This window comes from Trichomycterus rosablanca, chromosome 2 (genome assembly GCF_030014385.1).
Source record: "Trichomycterus rosablanca isolate fTriRos1 chromosome 2, fTriRos1.hap1, whole genome shotgun sequence".
Classification (NCBI taxonomy): Eukaryota; Metazoa; Chordata; class Actinopteri; order Siluriformes; family Trichomycteridae; genus Trichomycterus; species Trichomycterus rosablanca.
This window is the reverse complement of record NC_085989.1, coordinates 36,879,056-36,902,869: the sequence shown is the minus strand read 5'-3', so window position 1 is coordinate 36,902,869 and position 23,814 is coordinate 36,879,056. Positions and strand designations below refer to the sequence as shown.

At 38.0% G+C, this 23,814-nt stretch overlaps 1 protein-coding gene across 1 annotated transcript in view; it reads right to left on the bottom strand.

Moving 5' to 3' along the window:
• itgb8 (integrin, beta 8) overlaps positions 1–20,816 on the bottom strand; it is a 36,373-nt gene extending 15,557 nt beyond the window's left edge. Inside the window, exons 1-9 of the mRNA XM_062990807.1 lie at positions 20,729–20,816; positions 16,087–16,172; positions 13,344–13,515; positions 11,863–12,109; positions 8,413–8,578; positions 1,835–1,993; positions 1,499–1,594; positions 1,310–1,399; positions 591–734 (exon numbers count right to left, since the gene is read on the bottom strand). Coding sequence (XP_062846877.1) covers positions 591–734; positions 1,310–1,399; positions 1,499–1,594; positions 1,835–1,993; positions 8,413–8,578; positions 11,863–12,109; positions 13,344–13,515; positions 16,087–16,172; positions 20,729–20,816 — 1,248 coding nt within the window. The remainder of the gene's footprint in view (positions 1–590; positions 735–1,309; positions 1,400–1,498; positions 1,595–1,834; positions 1,994–8,412; positions 8,579–11,862; positions 12,110–13,343; positions 13,516–16,086; positions 16,173–20,728) is intronic.
• Between the last annotated feature and the right edge of the window lie 2,998 nt (positions 20,817–23,814).

The window sequence follows — 23,814 nt, the reverse complement described above, 5'->3', positions numbered from 1 at the left end:
GGTAAGAAGACGTAAAGGAACGAAGCTGTCCCTAAAGATATTTCCTCATTTGGCGCTTTGATAATAGTGGTTGAGACATGTCTGTCCATAATATGAAGATATGGTGACAGTAAGAACTATTGCATACTTCTTGAATTATTCAGTGATCATCTCAATCAGGATTTTGACAAATTGATAGAGTAATCAGTCAGAATAACTTCATATTAATTCCAGGCACAAGTGGGGTCAAATCACATATTACACATATTACGCTTGTCTGGAAGTATCTGCACTCATGTTTTGATTTATATATTTTTCCTTAATTTGTTACCCAGCTGTAGTACAAGGGGTTAGGGTGGTGCAGCAGTCTATTTTGCTAGTCCAGCACTGATTAAATATTATGTGGATGAATCTCAGTCTCTACACAGACATAATTGGCTATGTCTGACAAAGGGTGGGGGACATCCAAAGCCCTGCAATGGTTTAATGCACTATCCAGGCTATTTCTGCCTTGTGCCCTGTGTTTCCCCATGGAACCCGACTCAGTATAAAAATAAAATGTAAATGAAACTGTAGTACATAAAATTTAAAAATAAAGAAGACTTCCATACTTTTTGCCCAGGTTGAACATTTGCACATCTGGCATTTCCTGCTGCAGTGGATCCATTTGGGCAGATAGCTGATACATTAAACCAGAATCTGGATGCTTCTCTGTCCTTAACTCCCACCTCCACCTCCACATCTGACAAGAATTTCTAAAAAGTGAATAGGAGAAGAGATGCTGCTTATTGTCAGCACATTTGTGAAACCATAATTAAGCTTTGTAAAAGCATGTTTGTTTGGAATAAAACCAACAACTTTTAATTGAAAGCAGCCCTAACAGAAAAACAGGGGTTTGTGTTCCTAACTGAGCAGTAGGACAGGGCGCAGTATCACCGCAGCATTCTAGGCACAATAATAATGCAGGCTACTGTTTAGCAGTACATGTGGATTTTGTAGACTCCCAGAGGCGGAACAATAGATGGTTGTGCCCCCATACCTATGCCTATGCCCTGCTAAATGCCTGTTTCCACCTCAGCTCCCCTGCCAGTGTTTTTCCACTCCAACTCATTAACTTTGCATGCCAGACAGGAAAACACTAGCATCTTTATGCACCTCATAGTAGCTTTGGTAAATTCCAAAGGAAAGTACTGTAAAAATGACACTGTGATTGAGACTCATGAAAAGATTTGTTCTTTGTAACAGTTAATCTTTAGCCATCTAAGAGCGAAACAGTACTATAAAAAGGTATCACAGTCAAACAGAAAATGAAAGGTTTAGAGGACCTTACCCTGTATGCATCCACTACAAGGTTTACAAGATTAGGGGCTTTAGGAAGTAACTGTCCCAGGTAACTACCTGGAATAAAATTAATCAGTTCCTGTTCACAGAACACAAAAGAGGAAAAAATAAAGAAACAATCAGCACGTCGTAAACCATACAATTAGAACAAGAATAATTTGGTTTTGTGAGAAATTACCTCATACCACTTATATTGCATATAATCCACAGCAAAAATTGAATAAATATTGTTTTCTAGAAGCTTTTCTGCCAGCTGTGCAATGGTTGGGTGCTCCTGAAAGAGAAATAAGTCAATGACATTTAGTTAATAAGCCTGAAGCCTAAACTAGAGACACCGGGTCCATAATTGGGCAATAAGCCAGTCCACGCTGGGTCATTTCACACTTTCTAACTCATTAACAATTAATAGTATTCAAAGAAAGGAAAAGAGAATTTCTAGGTAGTGATGATTACAATGGCCACATCATAATGTTGTTATAATGTACTTCAGTGTGTTTGATTACACTCAGCCTACCATATTGGCAGACTGGGAATAGGTGCCGTCTTCTAGGTGGCAGCGGCCATCATGAGGCACTACAATGCCTGCCAGCTTGCTGTCTAGTGCTAGATGGGATGGCTGGTCGGTCATAATCAGCAGCAGGTGCTTAGCCTCTGGGCGCCAGCCGATGTCCTTCTGAAAAAAAAAATTACAAAGAAATGTTTACCTGCTTATAGGTAATCAATCAGCAAGTATTTTGTGTGAGAGACCTGTAGCTTAGGTACATAACAATACCCTTAAATTGCATACCAAATACATCTTGGCTGATTGACTAAATTCAAGGTACAGTGGTACCTTGTAACTCAACGGCCCCTAAACTCAAAATCTTTGAAACTCAATGCCCTTTGTCGTGAAATTTGTACCCTTAAATTTGACGTTTACCTTAAACTCAACAAAAAATTTATTCATTTAATTTTATATTAACAATGAACAGCTTTCTTCAGCGCTCGGCTTGAGCGGTACAGTAAAACATTATCAAAGAGCGCATATGAGATTAATCTGCATTTGTGTGGAATAACCGTCCACATGTATCTGTGTTTAGCTGTATTTTCCTCCAGTTTTACTTTTAAACTTGTGTTACAGCTCAGGGTTCTGAGAAATGATAATAATCAGCTTTTCCAAGAGAGTCTAAAATGCTTATCGTTAAAAAAAGCTTAACGTGAATAAAGGAAAGACATAGAAACACTAAACCTCTCAATCATTACTGCTCATAAGTTTTCTCCACTAATTAAATTCCTTGCTCGTTTTAGTACAATAGGTCATGTTAGGCTTTGTGCATTGGTACACTCCATAGGAAACAACGGCACAGCCAGCACAGAAGCTATTGTGCCGCTTCTCATATGAATGCACCTTTACTAAAAGGAATACGGTATTCCAAGATCAAGCATCTCCACGATTAAGAAGCATAAGGAAACTATAAAGAGGTAAAGGTAAAGTGCAGGTTTTATTGTATTTTTATATTGATTTTTAACTGTTTTTTAATCGTATTTCAGTGTTTTAAAATTATATTTCTGTTATTTTCAGTGTATAAGTGTCAAAAACAACCCTATTTTTTTACATTAGCCTATAATATACGCAGTTCCACGGGACCATGGAACGCATTAACAGGTTTCCTATACATCCTTATTGAATAAAATACCTTGAAACTCAGTCTTTTAAACTTTTAAACCAATTGAGGTTGAGTTTCAAGGTACCACTGTACTTGCAACTATTCTCTAACCCTTTATATTTGATGTGAGTCAATGTAAACATTTATGTGCTGGTCTGATTTCTCTTAAAATGTGTAAACACTGAATAATTACGTTCTGTTTATTTAGTTAATCACATAATTACAGCCACTGAACATTAATGCCACACGTATTGTGTATGCAGACCACAACGACATAAAGATTCACTTTGCATTGAGCTTTGTCACCATCAAACATCAAGCCCTCGGTGTATGTAACGATTAAATAAGGTGAATAAGGCAGTAGGATCCAAAGCAATCGCTCTTGGTGCAGGACTAAATGGAATGTTTATGTGTAAGATCAGACAGTCAAACATCCCGACTGAGTGTGAGCGGATTAATAGAAATGAGAGGACTGGAAATAATAATTAAATAATTAAAAATTAATTCATACGTCAAAACTCGAATCTTAAATTTATCATAATTTAATGTTTGGTGTTTTAAACCAGCAGAATTAAGTCAATTAATTAATTACAATATGTGTGGAAATGGAAGAAGTTACAGTAAGCTTACCTACAGACTAGGTAAATAAACCACAAAGAGCAAGACTGACTAAAAACAGGGCTGACATTGGTCCAACTATGTACTGTGTTTAAAAGAAGAAAAAAAAATCTGTATACTGCTTGAGCAAACAGAGGATTGCCTTTGGGGAAAGTAGGTAGGTGCAGGACTCAACAAGAAGAATCAATTCTGAGGAGTCCATGACGCACAACAAGCCTGCACAAACTCATAACATTTATTAATAGAACTTTAACTAATATAAAAAAATAATCACTGTTTTTAGAACTATATGACAACCTGGCAAGCTTGGTAGGCATGCAGTGGTGAAACCAGGTCATTACACACAGAAATAAAGGGAAAGAGAAAGAAAGACAGTAAAACACCAAGAGCTTCAATAGCAGTTTTTGTCTTACTTACAGCTAAACATGAAAATGCAGTAATAAATCATAGTATGGGTTCACTTTCTACACTGCAATTCTAAAAGTGAGAGTAGTTCAAGGACCTCTGTGGATACAAATGCATCCTGAGTCAGTAAAATGATACAAAACCTTCTTTGTTGCTACAAGTCTGATTAGTTGATCAGGTTTTTACTGTGTATCGCTTGTTGTGAATCACACACCCCACTTCGTATGAGAAATCCGCTAAACTGAAAGAGGCCGTTATTGATGCCATCGCTAAAAACAATACCAGCATCGGTGATCAGAGAATGACTCAGGCTTTTTGAAGAGGTTGTTTTTATTAGAGCTCTCAAAGGGGGGCTGTGCAATGTAATACACTCATTCCCATGCATTGTTTGCAGGCTTGTGTAGTGACTTCAGTCTAAAGATATGCCATAGCATCTCATGATTTTTTCTCAACACAGATAATGCCTGGTTTTTTACAATGTTTCATACTTGAGATTTTTTTTCTAAGACTCCAATAACTGACTTGCTTAGCAAAAAATAAAGGTGAAATGTTCTACCTACCACAATAAAAGGCCAGATTGCACAAACAGCCAGTGAGTCAGATTTCTAAACAGTCAAGCCTAGTTTTAGAATAAAAAGGGGATTTACAATGAAAGACTGACCTAACCAGTCCGACCAGTCAGAGCGTGAGAGCATGGAAAATCAAAGCATATACACTGAATCTAACTGAATTGTCCTCAAGAAAAAGTTCGTCAATAACTGACGCTGATCCACCGCTACATGTGCTTCAAAAGTGTTAACTTAACCTGTTGCTAAGGCAAGCTCATCTCTGAACTACCATACACAATAGTGCACATGACACTGTGAGAGAAAAATGTTAATTTACACTAGAAGTATTAATACATAATCAATTACTACTTGAATATACTAAAATGTAGATATGCTTAGGGCATTTTTGCCAGTAGTCATATTGCAAGAATACTGCTACAATAGAATGTAGGATGTGTACACGGTGTAAATGATAAGAAGTGCATCAATTGCATTGTATGACCTCCACAGCCCACTTTGAGCTGTTTTAGACCAGCTCCTGTGTTAACTGTGGAATCTTCTACTGTCCTACAAGGTCACTGTATAAAAAGATGTTTAGTTTATCATTTGTTATCGCATACATGGAGCTGTGTGATCCTTCTCTGCAGAAAAGATTAAAACTTTTGTACTCACAATCCAGTCTCTGAGGTATTTTATTAAGGGTTTTTCTACCACAACATGCAAAGAGAATTTTTAAGACATTTGTGTCTGTGCTCATTGTTGTCAATAACCACTATTTTAGGGGTGTCCAAACTTTTCCTGTTGGGGGGCCAGATGGAGTTAAAAAATATGAAAACATGGGCCTCAGACTAGTTACATTTTCGGCATTTAGCAGACGCCTTTATCCAAAGCAACTTACAGTAGTGAGACAGTATACAGCCTGAGCAATTGAGGGTTAAGGGCCTTGCCCAAGGGCCAAACAGGAGCAACCTGGCAGTGGTGGGGCTTGAACCAACAACTTTCTGATTACTAGTCCAGTACCTTAACCGCTAGGCTACAACTACCCTATTTTGTAATGTGTAAACTAAGATTTTTGCCGATTTTATTCACCAGTTTATAATCTTAATGTGAAGATTATTATGCTTCTTCAAATTAAACATACCCTATTCCTTCTGAACTGAAAAAATATTCATTTTCCCATTGCGCCTGAAATCTCTGCATTCGCTGTCTAGTTTTTGTTTTATCGGAGTCGCCATGTTTATTTCAAAACTGAGGAACGAAAATGTAAGCGTAACGTTAATGTTTTGACTTGGGGGAAGGAAGATGGGGACTGTTTTAGATTTGTTTTATGCTATAACGACACCCAGAGTTCAAACAGTTCACGCAGTTTTTTAAAAACCTGCTTAATAGCGGGCAAACTTTTATTTTATTTCTAAAATACCTTGCGAGCCATTTAAAAAATGCTAACAAGCCGCAAACGGCCTGCGGGCTGTAGTTTGGACACCCCGGTACTATATGGATAAAAGTATGTGGACACCTGAACTATCTGTGTTAATATTAGGTTGGCCCTCAACATTTCTGGGAAGGTTTCCCCACAAGATTTTGGTCTGTGTGAGGAAATTGTGCCCATTTACTCAAAATAGCACTTTTAAGAACAAGCAGTAATGTTGGACATTAAAGTCTAGCTCACAATCAATGTTTAAATTGATCCTGACTGTGTTCAATGGCATTAAGGTCAGGGCTATGTGCAGGCCACTGGAGTTCCTCTACATTATTGACCTTGTTTTGTGCACTTGGGAACACATGCTAGAACATGAAAGAGCTTTCCCAAAACTGTTGGAATATATTGTGGTATAATGGGATATAATATACAAATATACATCATTTATTTTTTATTACTGATTTTAAACCCATATCAGCAATGGGTATAGTTAAAACACAGTGTACACATATTTGGTCCATATAGTGTATGTAGTGAAGAGGGGCTCAAATATAAAGAGATATAAGCAAATCTGGTGCTGCTTGAAGTAGGTATTTATTATTACTTTTATTAAGTATTATTATGGGTTTCTAAATATGATAATATTCTTTTATAGGTTTATCAATTTATTAGCCTCACAATTCTTTGTTAAAAAGTGTTACTGACTACAGCTGTTGACTTTTCTGTGCCCATACAGAAAGAGCTAGTTTCACTGCAATCATAAAAAGTATATGAAAGAGTGGTCTCTTTGCCAAGGTCTGAAAGTAAACTCAACTTGTCTCCCTCCTCACTTGTACTAATTAAAATCTAAAACTGCCATGTCATACGTATCCCTTACAATTGAATATGTAATGAGTTTACAGCACTTTTATTCAAGATGTATGACAACCATAAACACAGGTTAAAAATGAAAAGCCCTGTTGATAAAGCTGCTGTCCATAATGGTATGAAATGCTTTTTTCAAAATTCAATAGATGTGATGCAGTAAAATAAAGAAATTATTAAATTAAGCACACCTGCAAAAAAACTTTCTTGTACTATTATCACCACAATAACTGCAGGCAGAATATCCATAGTACAAAATATGCATAGGTAAGTACATGCCTCTCAGGAGTACTCATTTACAAATTCACTTAAATACAAAAAAATATTAAAAATATTTCGAGAGCACCTTCCTCATAGAAGCAGGACTGAACGCTACAGGAAGTCTTTCCTAACCGCTGCAATCAGACTATACAATAATTCATAATAATTTATAATAAACACCTACCATTACTGAATGCTATGCATACACCAATGTCTAATGTTTACATGTACACCAATCAGCCATAACATTAAAACCACCTCCTTGTTTCTACACTCACTGTCCATTTTATTAGCTCCACTTACCATATAGAAGCACTTTGTAGGTCTACAATTACTGACTGTAGTCCATCTGTTTCTCTGCATGTTCTTCAATGGTCTCAGCACTGCAGTGACACTGACATGGTGGTGGTGTGTTAGTGTGTGTTGTGCTGGTATGAGCGGATAAGACACAGGAGCGCTGCTGGAGTTTTTAAACACCTCACGGTCACTGCTGGAATGAGAATAGTCCATCAACCAAAAATTTCCAGCCAACAGCGGCCTGTGGGCAGCGTCCTTTCATGACTGATGAAGGTCTAGAAGATGACCAACTCAAATAGCAGCAATAGATGAGCGATCGTCTTTGACTTTACATCTACAAGGTGGACCAACTGTCTAATAGAGTGGACAGTGAGTGGTATTTAAAAACTCCAGCAGCGCTGATGTGTCTGATCCACTCATACCAGCACAACACACACACCACCACCATGTCAAAGTCACTGCAGTGCTGAGAATCATCTGTAGTGGTCCTGACCATTGAAGAACAGGGTGAAAGCAGGCTAAAAAAGTATGTAGAGAAACAGATGGACTACAGTCAGTAATTGTAGAACTACAAAGTGCTTCTATATGGTAAGTGGAGCTGATAAAATGGACAGTGAGTGTCGAAACAAGGAGGTGGTTTTAATGTTATGGCTGATCAGTGTATATAGATATTCCTGTGAATTTTTTTTGCCTGTTTTTTATACTGTGTCTGTGGATGTTGTATGTAACAAGTTGTTTGTCTGAAGTGAGCTGTTGTAACAAAGACATTTTCTGCAAAGGATCAATAAAGTGTCTGTCTGTCTGTCTGTCTATATTAAAGTTTATTATTTAATTTACTGAATTAATGTTATTAATAAGTTAATACTTTCATTCTCTGATGTAAATACATCATAAATGTCTTGAAACATACAATGTCCTCCCTTAAATCTAATTATTTACATGAAATAAGTTATAACTATGTGGTCTAGGTGCCTATATTTTGAGCAGTAAGACACTCTGAGTGAACATCAGATGCTTACGTCTCAGTGTTTACCTGACACACAGCAGCCTGCAGCATGGCATCAAAGCCTCCTTCTGGAGTATCCATGTTCCCAGAGATCCTCTGCTGCTGAATTACACGTTTGAACTCGGTCATGTTCTCCGTTACTGGCAAGACATGGGTGAAGCCATGGGCTGGCCGGCAATTAACCTCATAATCACTAAAGAAAAAGTAAGATTGGGTGTCATATAGAGAGGTGAAGCAGAAAAGAACAGATATGAGAACACAGTTTTGAGGTTAAAAGACATTAACAAATAGGGCAGGCTGTAGAGGCAGGAAATAATACGAGTCTCTTTGGAGCAGATTCCCACATTGCAATGAATGAGATCATTATGGAATGTGCTGGTGTTCCCCAGGCCTGCTTCAGAGAGGTCATAAGGTTACCCCACTGAGTGGTGGCACTCTTTCTGTAATGTTAACAAAATAACCACTTGCGGGTTGGATTGTTTTGGAATGGGATAAAATATCTACATTAGCTAAACAGTTTACATTATTTACAGTTAAGGTCAGAAGTCTATATACACTTTCCTAGGATTATAATTATGCAACGGTATATACACCGATCAGCCATAATATTAAAACCACCTCCCTGTTTCTACACTCATTGTCCATTTTATCAGCTCCACTTACCATATAGAAGCATTTTGTATTTCTACAATTACTGACTGTAGTCCATCTGTTTCTCTACATACTTTTTTAGCCTGCTTTCACCCTGTTCTTCAATGGTCAGGACCAACACAGGACCACCACAGAATAGGTACTATTTGGGTGGTGGATGATTCTCAGCACTGCAGTGACACTGACATGCTGGTGGTGTGTGTGTGTTGTGCTGGTATGAGTGGATCAGACACAGCAATGCTGATGGAGTTTTTAAACACCTCACTGTCACTGCTGGACTGAGAATAGTCCACCAACCAAAAATATCCAGCCAACAGTGCCCCGTGGGCAGCGTCCTGTGACCACTGATGAAGGTCTAGAGAAGATGACCAACTCAAACAGCAGCAATAGATGAGCGATCGTCTCTGACTTTACATCTACAAGGTGAACCAACTAAATAGGAGTGTCTAATAGAGTGGACAGTGAGTGGACACGGTATTTAAAAACTCCAGCAGCGCTGCTGTGTCTGATCCACTCATACCAGCACAACACACACTAACACACCACCACCATGTCAGTGTCACTGCAGTGCTGAGAATCATCCACCATCTAAATAATACCTGCTCTGTAATAATACCATTGAAGAACAGAGTGGAAGCAGGCTAAAACAGTATGCAGAGAAATAGATGGATTACAGTCAGTAGTTGTAGAACTACAAAGTGCTTCTATATGGTAAGTGGATCTGATAAAATGGACAGTGAGTGTAGAAACAAGGAGGTGGTCATAATGTTATGCCTCATCGGTGTATATATATCTGTCAACGTTGAAAGGGGTTATTATGTTTCCTACACAAAATTCTGGGAATTTTTTTTCAATAATACATTTGACAAAGGGTTATTGTGTGTGATTGTTATATAAGCAGTGGACTTTGGAAAGACTAAGCTTTACAACTATTTGTACATGTTATCCCTGTTGAATATAAAAACCTCTTAAATAAACATTTCCAGCAACGTGAAACAATGCTAACAGGTCTCAAGAAGCAGCAGACTATATTACAATGAAAAGAAATTCTTATTAAAATATTGCAATATATGCGTCCAGAATTGATTAGAAAGTAATTTCTAAGGTTCAGGTCCTCAAGAACCAAACGAATTTATTCTTGTGAAAAGAAAACTACTAAAAAGCAACTTGAACACCTTGAAACTTGACACTTTCCAGAAGTAGCCAACAATTAATCCAGGAAATAGCTGTAACAGAGAGGGTCGTGCTACACCAAAGAGGCACCAGATGGAGCCCCGCAACTGCGAGGATGGAATAAATGAACCCAGCTGCAGGATACCTAACCAAAGTAGAACAATACTGTGGCTAAAGATTATGTAATTGTGTTGCCACAGTAATGTCAGCTACTTGGTCCACCAGAGAGTGACAACCAAAGCTCTAGAAAAAAACTACACCTAACATCGATACCGCCACAACCACAATGGAGGATGGTTTGCTCATGACAGTCAACTTCAAATGATAAAATAGCCACTGTAATGTAACATGCTTTTTTAGAAGTTTTTAGAAACTAGCAAATGGTTATTCATTTAGTAATTTATTAGAACAGTAGAGGAGGTTTGTAGCCGTTCGTCAAACAAGGGGCTGATAGTAAACATGCAATAATAATGACAATGCTTTCCAAATACAAATTTAAATTCATGGCTACATTTACAATGTATTATCAAAAGTAAGTGGGCACTTGGATAAAACTTAACATCAACCTCTGGGTAGTTGGTGTTTTAAGTTGCAGTTTTACCATATTAAGCCATGTTAAGCTTATCTGTAGCCTCCACTGACTTGCAACAAAAACCTTTTACTAAAACAAAACAATTAAATAAATAAATGAACCCTGTGTGTGTTAAACATTGTATTAAATATTAATGCTGCACTGCTACTTGGAAATGATTTTTTTCTTATTAAGTTAAGCTACACTACTGATGAAAACTGTATCTCATACAGTCTTTCCTCTAACCACAGGCCAAAATGCTAGCATTTAAATATAGTTATTCTACTGAGTTTTCAATCTGGCCTACCATTTAGCACTACTGTGTTGGCTGGCTCATCTTGACCCATGAATCAGATCTTGAGCAAGACATTCATCACAGTTCTTCTTTGTACTAGCAGCCAGGTGCTAAATGAACTTCCCCATCTGTACAAACAGCTGGGTCTAGCCATCTTTAAAATGACTAAGACCTAGCTATTTACTTGAACAGAAACTAACACTACACTTACTAATCTATTTTTGAACAAAATATTCGTCTCATACTTCAAACAGGGATTCAGGAGAGTTGCGTTCTTAGACTGTTGTCTATTTGAACTAGAGTAAGGAATTGTTTACCAAGAAAGCACTTCTGTAAGAGGCTCTCTATATGAGTGTCTGCTAAATGCTGTAAATGTAAAATGCTGTTGCTCAGAGCTGCTGCAAAATAAAGCTTCACTCACACCAATGGGTGAAGCTTAGTAACCACATTAATAACCAACTAACAAAGCATTTTATACACCTTTCATTCCGGTTAAAAAGTGTTTGCTGATGTTTGTGTGCATTTCTTGAGCTATGTTTGAGAGGCAAAGCAGCTTAAATTACTAAAATATTACACCATGCTAAGACAATCTGATATAAACTGAAAGGTCTAATTAGTTGTTCTAAGACTTCGATTAACTATAAATTATTTTGGCTTTTTTAAAGCTACCCTAAGTATTAAAGAACATAAAAGATGTAGTGTGTCCTTGAATTATGAACTACCAACTACACTATTCGGTATATCTTGGTAGAGTAGAAAGGCAAACAGTTTTTAGAAACCTGCTTACCTGCAAGGATTTACAATTTTCGAAGGGTGCACATCAATGTATGGTGAAACTGGTTTATCCACAAATGATCCAAACCCCACTCGGAAATCGCTGGAATATTCCCTCATGCGGTGAGATAGACTCACTCCAATATTCTTTAGCCGGTCCAGGTTGTCCTGCATGGAGGCAGAGACATCCACCAGGTAGTACAGGTCTACTGGATACAGCTCCAACTGCTGCACTTCCACAATGAAGCTCACCTCACTGCCTGAGACAAGAAATGACATTATTACCAAATTTACTCATTGCAAACTCCATGGTCTAATTATATAATTGATTCAGTTGATTCAGAGAGTATTCAGAGAATATTAATTAATAAACAAAGACTGAAATCTCTTGAGGCGGCATGATTGAGCAGTCGATAGCTTTATAGCAAGAAGGGTCTGGGTTCAATTCTCCAGCCAGGCAGCCACGATCCTTTCTGTGTAGAGTTTGCATGTTTTCCCTGTGTCTGTGTGGGTTTCGTCCATGTGCTCGTTTCCTTTCACAAGTCAAGAGACATGCAGTCAGGCCAATTGGAGCTACTAACAATTGCCCTAAATGTGAGTGTGTGTGTGTGTGTGTGTGTGTGTGTGTGTGTGTGTGTGTGAATGTCTGTGTGTGCCCTGTAATGGACTGTGAGCTGTCCCGGGTGTTTCCTGTCTTCCGGACCCTGACCAGGATAAAGCTGTGGTAGAACCAGCAATGAATGAATAAATTAATTAAATTTCCTGTTCCCAAAATTAATCCAACCCTTCATTTAATACTCTGTACAATATCATTTAGTAGCAATTACAGCTACATCTCTACAAGCTTTGCACATCTGGATTTGGCCGATTTATGCCATAAATCATGGCAAATCCTCTCAAGCTCCGTCAGACTGATGTCAAGCATCTGTGAACTGTCTCCCCACAGTCTTCAAGTCTCCCCACAGTTGTTAAATTGGGATTATGTCTCAGCTTTGTCTGGGCCACTCGATATTTAGAGACATAAAAAACCAAAACCACTCCAGTGTTGCTTTGGCTGTACGTTCAGCAGCTAAACTACATTTAACAGGTCTGGCAGTAATCGTGCTTGTATCATTAAACCCCACTGTTAACTAAATTTCATTCAGTTGATTCTGGTTGATTCAGTATGTGCTGCAATTACTTATTCACATCAGTCCAGATAGGGCTGAACAGCATTTTTTCTTTTAAATAATGAAACAGTGTACTTACAGGTTTTCCCCCAGTCAACCACTTCTTATTCCATTTGTTACTGTGTTTTGTAACAGCCCTTGTCCTAAATATTTGTTTCAAAATTAAACCAACTGCTAGGTTTAAATGGCAAATTAAACCCTATCTGTAGTAATAACCCGGCTGATAAAATACAGACCTAAACAGCTAAAAACAACTCAAAAAGTTCTTTTTCAATGTCCATGAATTTAGAGTGGCCAGAATGTATTGCTGTACACTGTTGCTTACCTGGACGCAGCTGGATGGAGATCTCTTTGGGTGCCACCTGTGAGCTACTTTGTGTGGCGTTTACCTCCACCTTAATTCCAGGGTTTTCAATGAACTTTTCACCACAGCCTTTTAAAATATGTCGAGCAGCAGTATCACACCTCTGGCTTATGTGAGCTCCATCCAGAAACCTCTGTTAGAACATAAAAAGGGTCAAGGTTACAGTATTTATATATAATTTTCCAAAGAATTTGTGTTTTGTGCAGTTTTTCTCATTTTATAGATATAGTAAAACATGACTATGAGTCATATGAGACTATGAGTATAGTATTTGCCTCCCAGTATTTGTCCTATTTTTGCACATTTGTCACACTTAATTGTTTAAAAGCTTTAAATCAAAGACTATATGACAAAGACAACCTGCCTAAACACAAAATACAGTTTCTAATTAATAGTTTAGTTATTAGAAAAAAGTAGTTAAACACAAAGTGGTACTGTGATTAAATGAATTGGGTTTAATTACTGCAGCTCTACTGTTTTAACATTACTTTAGTAGAATCTTATTACCAAATGTCTACAAAATCATGTTTCATAAACTTTTCATTCATATGACCTGCATACAATTCAGGGTCTAAATAAATGCCTGTATTTTAATCCATTCTTTGCACTAACTGTTTGCATGATTTATGTTACCCCTGTATACATTTTATTGAAATATTCAAAAACACAGAAATTGATGTGACATTATAGTTAGAACTTTCTAATTAATAGGTGCCTATTAGATGCTTTTTTCTGCAACTGGATCTTCAATATTCTAACACCTGGTACATTATAGCAGCAGTGTATTGTATTGCATGTACCCCAGTAAACTGAGTCTGCTGACTACTCTGCTTTATTGCAGGATAGAGGTCAGTCACTTAAGCTTTTTTACAGGTTTTAAAGCCATTACACAATTATGCAAGATGGTAATGTAGTACAAGGCATAGTGTCTAAGGAGAAAAACACTTTTCCATGACTATAGAGTTGCATGTTCTTTAATAATTGGAAGGTTGTGGGTTCAGGGCCCAGATATACCAAACTGCCACAAATGCCCTTAACCCTCAGTTGTTTAGACTGTATCACTGTAAGTTACTTTAAGTCTGATAAATGCTGTAAATGTAAAATGTAAATGTACATTTGTCAATAAAGCGAAAGGTACATTGATACTATACAGGGTGATTATGTTAAATGCTCTCTAAAGGATTATGTATACTGACCCTTGTGATGTGAATTATCACAGGTATTTTACTTCATAAGATGATCATATTCCTCTATATAAACGATTATATACAGTGCTGTAAAAAAACACTTGCTTCCTTTCTGATTTTCTCTGTTACTGTGTATTTGTCACATTAAATGATTGTAAAAGAAACATGATATTCCACTAATAAAACTTAAACAAAGAAACCAATTTGTATAGTTTCATTTATTTAGGTAACACACATATCACCCTTGTAAAAGAGTAAATGCCCCTTTCACTTTATAACTAGTTAAACCACTTCTAGCAGGCTTGACTGCAACTAAACTCTTTCTGTGATTTGGCTTATATATATATTCAGCTTTTCAGCCATTTACGTGTTTATAGTTTTTTTCTTCTTCATATATTTACATCCCTCTTGGTTTTCTTGCAACCATCCCAGATTTTAGTGTTCTTTTTTTTGTATTTTTTTTTTTGGTATTGTGTAGTCATAAACACATACTTTATCTGAAGCTAAAAGCCTAGATAGTTCTTAAAATGTTTTCTTATGATATTCTGGATAAGATGACCTAGGATCTTGATAAACTGACCTAGAGTTTTATCATTGTTCCTGTTTATTTAATGTTAAACAATGGCTCTCAGTGTGATTTGATTTTGTTCCAAAGCCTTAGAAGTGACTTGTAACACCTTCCCCTAGTGAACTTTATTTCGAGCTCTTCTAGATTATATGTTTCCAGAAGAAACCTGACTAACTAGTATTTGACTTCAATGGTAAAGTTGCAATTGAGTAAGAATATATTCTAAGACTGGCTAACATCATTTTTTCTTTTTACAAAAGTGATATATCAAGTTTTGTTTAGTGATTTGTAATAATTCAGGTTGACAAATATACGACAAAGGAAGTTAGATGAGGATACTTTTTTTTATGAAACATTATGTAGACATATGAAATGTGCACTTTAGAAATATTTTGCCCTTTAAAAAAATTTTGACATACAGATAATGGAAACACATAGGCAGAAATGACTAATCTGCTGTTATTGATTGGTGGTGTAAGTGTGGGGGAGGAGGAGTACCACTAAAAATAAGCATTGCCAGATTTCACTTTCATGACACTTGCTTTTTCACTAGAGAGAAGTGGGCCTTTCGTCATGGATCTTTTTAGAGGTCAAAAATATTTATCAATGTGTGAAGCCTCATCTAGATTAGAGGGCAGTCATGGTCTGTGTGTGGGCTGGGAAAGCACCTGACTAGAAGCCTGTGTTTGTAGCCTTCTTAGCCCCTTGTTAACGGGTTCCCACGACCAATCCAACCATAAGTAAACTGTTTAAAGGGCTGCTGAGGCTTAGAGGGCCTTTGGCCCTCTGAATTGGAAGGTCCAGAAACAGTGCTGGGGGAGGGAGCAGCAGCAAGGGCTCCTCAGGGTCATCACCCTTCAGACTAAACATTCTCATATGACATAGAAAGATTGATAATAAAACGAAGCAAAGTGTACCAAGTATCAAGTCAAAACACACTTTACAATACCTTATTAAAGCACCAGGCACATTCTGGTCCACGCCGCAGACATTCTTTACACGTCGAGACGATGGGTGACCCACAGTGGTTATCCGCTGCAGCATAGAAAAGATGGGATTACACCTTGCAAAGAACAGACCAATTTCCAATTTTGCAGTGTAACTGCACATTCTAAGGCTTTTCCTGTGCACCTTAATTACACTAGATTTAAAAGAGCATGTGCATTACACAAGTACTCAGGAACACAAACATACTTCACATTTCTTTAGAGTAACAAAAGAACCTTTGATTAAAACATAGAGGTGCTTAGAAACATTTGGAAAAGCAACAACCTTTACAGTAGATTCAGAAAGATCCCTTCAGACCACTATACTTTTGCATACTTTGTGTTGTGGATTTGATTTTTAAAAAGATATAAATGCTATGTAACTTATCAATCTACATTATTCCCCATCATGATGATCAAACATGTAAAAATCAAAAACTTAAATCTCTTTCAAAAAGAATTTAGACACATATTCAGTACATTATGGAATCCCCTTTAGCAGAAATTGTGACTGTAAATGTTTCTGATTACATCTCTACAATTTTGCACACATGGATTCTGGCAATGTATCTCGTTCTTTATGGCAGATCCTCTTATGCTCTTACGGATCTCAAAACAAATTCTCAATAAAGTTTAGATCTGCCCTTTGACTGGGCCACCCAATGACATTCAGAGACTTCCCCGGAGCCACTCCAGTGATGTTTGGGTGTCACTGTCAATGAGAAGCACTTCCACAGCATGATGCAGCCAACACCATGTTTCCCCAAAGGAATGGTATTATCCAAGTAATGTGTATTGCCTGTTACTGCAAGACATAACAATTGCTGTTCTGCCCAAAGAGTTCAATGTCCTATCAGACCAGAAAATCTTTGTTGCCAGAGTTGTTATCAGAAGACGCTTAAACACTAGTTATTGAAAGCTAGTACAAGATATTTTATTTACAGTACTAATGGAAAACACAAACACACTACAGATGAAATTGGACACAATATACTATAATATACAGTCACATAATCAGTCAAATCTAGACAAGATAAACTGTCAGAGTAAACTAAACTCTACGCTGATGTTAAGATAATGCTACACTAAGCTAAAGCAAATCTAAACACAAATCTAAACGGAATAAAAAATTACTATGAACATAATAACACCAAGGCCACTCTGCTATAAAGACCTGATATATGACTGCTTTAGAAATGGTTGTCCATCTAACAGGTACTCCCATTTCTGTACAGGAGCTCTTTTACAGTTGGGTTCTTTCTGACCAAAGTCTTTCTTGCCCTTATGCCCAATTTGGCAGGATGACTCCAGGAAGGTTTAAGTCTTAGCTATTGTATTATATTCTTGCCCTGATCTATGCCTAACCACAATGTGCAAAGGGGCACACTTACAGTGCCTTGCAAAAGTATTCAGCCCCCTTGAACTTTTCAACCTTTTGCCACATTTCAGGCTTCAAACATAACGATATGAAATTGTAATTTTTTGTGAAGAATCAACAACAAGTGGGACACAATCGTAAAGTGGAACGAAATTTATTGGATATTTTAAACTTTTTTTAGAAATAAAAAACTGAAAAGTGGGGCGTGCAATATTATTCAGCCCCCTTGCGTTAATACTTTGTAGCGCCACCTTTTGCTGCGATTACAGCTGCAAGTCGCTTGGGGTATGTCTCTATCAGTTTTGCACATCGAGAGACAGAAATTTTTGCCCATTCTTTCTTGCAAAACAGCTCGAGCTCAGTGAGGTTGGATGGAGAGCGTTTGTGAACAGCAGTTTTCAGCTCTTTCCACAGATTCTCGATGGGATTCAGGTCTGGACTTTGACTTGGCCATTCTAACACCTGGATACGTTTATTTGTGAACGTTTTTGTAGATTTTGCTTTATGTTTTGGATCATTGTCTCGTTGGAAGATAAATCTCCGTCCCAGTCTCAGGTCTTTTGCAGACTGCAACAGGTTTTCTTCCAGAATGGTCCTGTATTTGGCTCCATCCATCTTCCCATCAATTTTAACCATCTTCCCTGTCCCTGCTGAAGAAAAGCAGGCCCAAACCATGATGCTGCCACCACCATGTTTGACAGTGGGGATGGTGTGTTCAGGGTGATGAGCTGTGTTGCTTTTACGCCAAACATAACGTTTTGCATTGTGGCCAAAAAGTTCGATTTTGGTTTCATCTGACCAGAGCACCTTCTTCCACATGCTTGGTGTGTCTCCCAGGTGACTTTTTATAGATATCTTTGAGAAATGGCTTTCTTCTTGCCACTCTTCCATAAAGGCCAGATTTGTGCAGTGTACGACTGATTGTGTCCTATGGACAGAGTCTCCCACCTCAGCTGTAGATCTCTGCAGTTCATTCAGAGTGATCATGGGCCTCTTGGCTGCATCTCTGATCAGTCTTCTGCTTGTTTGAGCTGAAAGTTTAGAGGGATGGCCGGGTCTTGGTAGATTTGCAGTGGTCTGATACTCCTTCCATTTCAATATGATCGCTTGCACAGTGCTCCTTGAGATGTTTAAAGCTTGGGAAATCTTTTTGTATCCAAATCCGGCTTTAAACTTCTCCACAACAGTATCTCGGACCTGCCTGGTGTGTTCCTTGGTCTTCATGATGCTCTCTGCGCTTTAAACAGAACTCTGAGACTGTCACAGAGCAGGTGCATTTATACGGAGACTTGATTACACACAGGTGGATTCTATTTATCACCATCAGTCATTTAGGTCAACATTGGATCATTCAGAGATCCTCACTGAACTTCTGGAGTGAGTTTGCTGCACTGAAAGTAAAGGGGCTGAATAATATTGCACGCCCCACTTTTTAGTTTTTTATTTCTAAAAAGTTTAAAATATCCAATAAATTTCGTTCTACTTCACGATTGTGTCCCACTTGTTGTTGATTCTTCACAAAAAATTACAATTTCATATCGTTATGTTTGAAGCCTGAAATGTGGCAAAAGGTTGAAAAGTTCAAGGGGGCTGAATACTTTTGCAAGGCACTGTATGCTAAAACCTTTATTCCTGTTATGTTTTACCACCGCTTTATCCTAATCAGGGTCACAGTGAGTTGAATTCATTGGGCAAAAGGCAGGAAACAACCAGCATAGGTCACCAGTCCATCACACACAGGCAGGCAAACACACACACACACACAATCACAGCAATTTTAGTAGATCCAACTGGGATCTAGTAATCTGAATATACTCAGGGAGAACATGCAAACTCCACAAAGCCAGGGAATCAAACCCTGGTCTTATATGCTGTGAGGTGACAGAGCTACCCACTGCACCATTGTGCTACCTGTTCATGCTGAAACAGGAAAGCCCATTTCCTAAAACATTGCCACAATTATCATTTATTTCTTTATAATTTTAGACAGGTGTTCTTTGAGAACTGTTAATTACACTAATTTTTTATAAATCTCCAGTATTAAAAAATATTTCATTATTAACATGATTCCTTGCCCATGTTATTTTTATGTGAGTATTTTAATGTAACCAGTACCTGCTGGTAAGATATTGTTTTTATTTATTACTGAATGTATTACTAATGTATTTATTTTACATATTACATTTGTTGTTTTTTGTAAATTATTTAACTTTCAGAAATGGAATTTTTTGCTATTACAGCATTGTAAATGGTTATTGTATAAAGTAGTCATTATAGAATATCATATGACAAGTATGAACGAGTATAAACAGGTATAATATCACAATAGAAGAGGAAAAGTCTTCTTGGACCGAGGCAGCACGGTGGCTCAGTGGGTAGCACTGTCGCCTCACAGTTCGATCCCCAGGTGGGTGGTCCAGGTGCTTTCTGTGTGGAGTTTGCATGTTCTCCCCGTGTCTGCGTGGGTTTCCTCCGGAAGCTCCGGTTTCCTCCCACAGTCCAAAGACATGCAAAATTGTCCATGACTGTGTTTACCATTAAATCTTGTAAACTGATGAATCTTGTGTAAAACATGAGGTTAAAATCCTAATAAATAAATTCTTGGACTGAAAACCCTCCAGGCCACCCAAGGAGGATGGGGTCCCTGCTGAGTCTGGTTCCTCTCAAGGTTTCTTCCAGTATTTTTAAGGGAGTTTTTCCTTGCCACTGTTGCCCTCTGCTTGCTCAACAGGGGTTTTGGTCTGATGGTCCTGGTGTCTGTAAAGTTGCTTTGAGACAATGTCCACTGTAAAAAGTGCTATACAAATAAAATTGACTTGACTTGACAACCCCATGGCTCAATTTAACACTAAATGTTCTATGGAGAACTTGATATGGTTCTTTATGGAACCAAAAAGGGTTTCACTGTTGTTGCGAGCAATTTCCTTCACTGTACCTTTCTGGTACTGTGAAACTTTTTTCTACTTTTGATGAGAGTCTATCTACCTTTAAAATCAGCATAAATGAAAAACAGGATAACAAAAAAAACTAATCAGAACGATTCCCAAACCTGTGCAAAGGTCATGATTTATACTGCTAAGTGACATCAGGTAGCGGTGAAGCTTCAAGCGTAACAGAAACGAGATCTATGCGAAACCAGTAACACGAATACCTGTGAGCTGTTTTCGTCCATTACTCGCACATTCTCCTAATCAATCAGTAAGATGTATGATTCTGTTATTACTCACCGGAATGAGAGAACGCAAGAGAAAACACAGCGAGAACCACCAGGCTTTGCAGACTGAAAGTACAGTACTTGATCATGCAGGGACTCATAGCAGCATCGAGAACCGGAGTGATTCTTCTCCAGGTAGTTTTGACTCGAGATCGAAACCGGCGATCGAAACAAAAGACTGAGCAATGAGCGCTCACAGTCACTGCATCATAACATATTTATTAAGTGAACATTTTAATACCGTACTGAGTCCTCAAAAATCCTATTATGCCAGCAAAACAACACAAAGCGCGTATTGTTCGGAGGATAACGAAACCGCGAGCTCCTCGCTGAACTCCGCTGAACACCGTCCCTCCATTCAGCCCGCACACGCGCTCAGGTGGTGACCGGTGTCGGAAGTCCCCGCTGCCATCAGGTTTGTCCGTTTACGGTTATAAAGGTTCGGTCTGCAGCACTACACACATTGCTGGCTCGCTCTCTCGGTTTAAAAGTGAGGCTGCACGCGTTACACGGAGGCGTTATGGTAACACACTACCTAGCGCTACCCACCGAGCCACCGTCGCCCTATTAAGTAAGCATAAAAAAATATTCATCTTTAACATGGTTGCCAGCATTGGCCATTAGATTGGTCATTAGTTAGCTAAACTGTAAAGTCAGAGAAAAGCAATTAAGTGTATTAAACAAGCTAGATAGCTAGCTACTTACATCAACACACACACACACACAACCGTCTTGCTGTGACGCAACAGCGCTACCCACCGAGCCACCCTATTAAATAATTATAAATAATAACTAATTATTTGGCTGTGCGATTAAGCTAATTCACCAAAAGGTGATTTTACTCATCGTTAAATTGTGGGGGGATTGAGAGGGTCATTAGGGAAGGTAGAAATACCAGTGGGCGGACTGGTCATTAGTTAGCTAAACTGTAAAGTCAGAGGAAAGCAATCAGGTGTATTAAACAAGCTAGATAGCTAGCTACTTACATGAATACACACACACACACACACACACACACACACACACACACAAACACAACACAACACAACACAACACAACACAACACAACACACACACACACACACACACACACACACACACACACACACACACACACACACACACACACACACACACACACACACACACACACACACACACACACACACACACACACACACACACACACACACACACACACACACACACACAGACACAGACACAGAGAAAGGACCTGGACCGCTCCACCACCTGGAAATCGCACCCAGGACCATTCTGCTGTGAAGCAACAGCGCTACCCACCGAGCCCTATTAAATAATCATAAAAATTATTTTTTTAAATTATCTTTAACATGGGTGCCAGCATGGGTCGAATTATGGGGGGATTGGGAGGGTCATTAGGGAAGGTAAAATAGTAAAGGGTGGATTGGTCATTAGTAGCTATCTGTAAAGTCAGAGAAAAGCAATTAAGTGTAATAAACAAGCTAGATAGCTAGCTACTTACATTAACAGCTAGATAGCTAGCTACTTACATTAACACACACACGACCTTCTTGCTGTGAGGCAACAGTGCTACGCATGGGCCACCGTGCCGCTTTATTAAATAATTATAAATAACAAATAATTATTTCAACATGTGATTAAGCTAATTCAACAAAGGTTTAATTATGGGGGATTGAGAGGGTCATTAGAGGTAAAAAAAAAAAAAACACCAGATTGGTCGTTTGTTAGCTAATATGTAACTTCAGGCAAAACAGTAGTGTATTAAACAAGCTATAGATAGTGATAAATTCGGATCGATTCTAACAAAAGATCCACGACAAATAAACTACTACATTAACATATATCCATATATACTAAATGCCTCTAAAATGATGAACAATAATGTTAGCTATGTCACCATACACAGGTGTTGAAATAGGTAACATTAGGTTAAAGTTAAGCTAACTAACATGTCATCTAGCACTTTTTTTTTTTATGTAAAGCATATTTATGTGCTATTAGAATACCTTCCATACTCACGCTTCCATCAGCAGTCTCTCTGGCTTTACCCTGCCTAGGGAATGGTTTGTGGGACAGCACCTGGATGTCAACACTTACATGGTGGTAGTAGATTTATTAGCTTGTGTTCACTGAAAATAAATGAGCATATGATCAGACCTTTTGTTTGGCTGATCGTGAGAACAAAGTGCAACTGTTGGTGACACTAGGAAAGTTTCTTAATTGGTTGGGGGAATGCATGACATGTTTCACTTTCTAAAAAGCCAAATGGTCCATGGAGAGCTGTAATTACTTTCTTAAAAATCCCAGCAACTCACTTCTAGGAACCCCCTTGGAGATTATAGTGGTTCTGGGGCCATGTTGGCGGTCAATATAAGATGGATTATGTATGTGTTTTTTAAATGTCAATAAAAGTTCACTTCAAAAATAAGACGTGTATTGTCCTTCATTTTTTGATAAGGGAATAAATGTCAAATGGACAGTTAATAAGAAAGCCCCCACCCCCTTTACAAATTTAGAACACACTCTTTAAGTGCTTTCTTCACTGTTCTGGTTGATCAATATGATTGTGCTGTATCAATACCTCCTCTGTAGGTGCTGCCAGTGGAGGTATCTGAGAAAGCCAATATAGATCTAAATACAGCTACATGCTGGCAAAATATAGACTAACATGCCTTTTAAGAATTGTGTTTATTTTCAGTAGCAGGCAAGACTAAACTGGCTTAGGAAAAACACTGGATATTTAGCTATTCAACAGTCTACATTAAATGCTAACTACTTAGCTATTAACAGCAATTAACAAATTAAAAACTACCCATAACTCTAAGCTACATGTGTTTTCAGTTTACTCAACTGGGTGTATTAGCAAAATATGACAAAATGTGTCCTTTTAATATAGTCCTAATAAAAACAAAAGACCCTTTAAAAGAGCTGTGGCAAAAAAAATCAACAGACAGTAGAAGTTAATATAGAAAGAATCATGAAATATAACTGTCATGTCCACAAAGTTGAATCAGTTCATCTGGACACAAGTTTGTTGTAGAGATACGTTTCGTCACTCAATCCGAATGACTTCTTCAGTCAGAGATACGTCAGAAA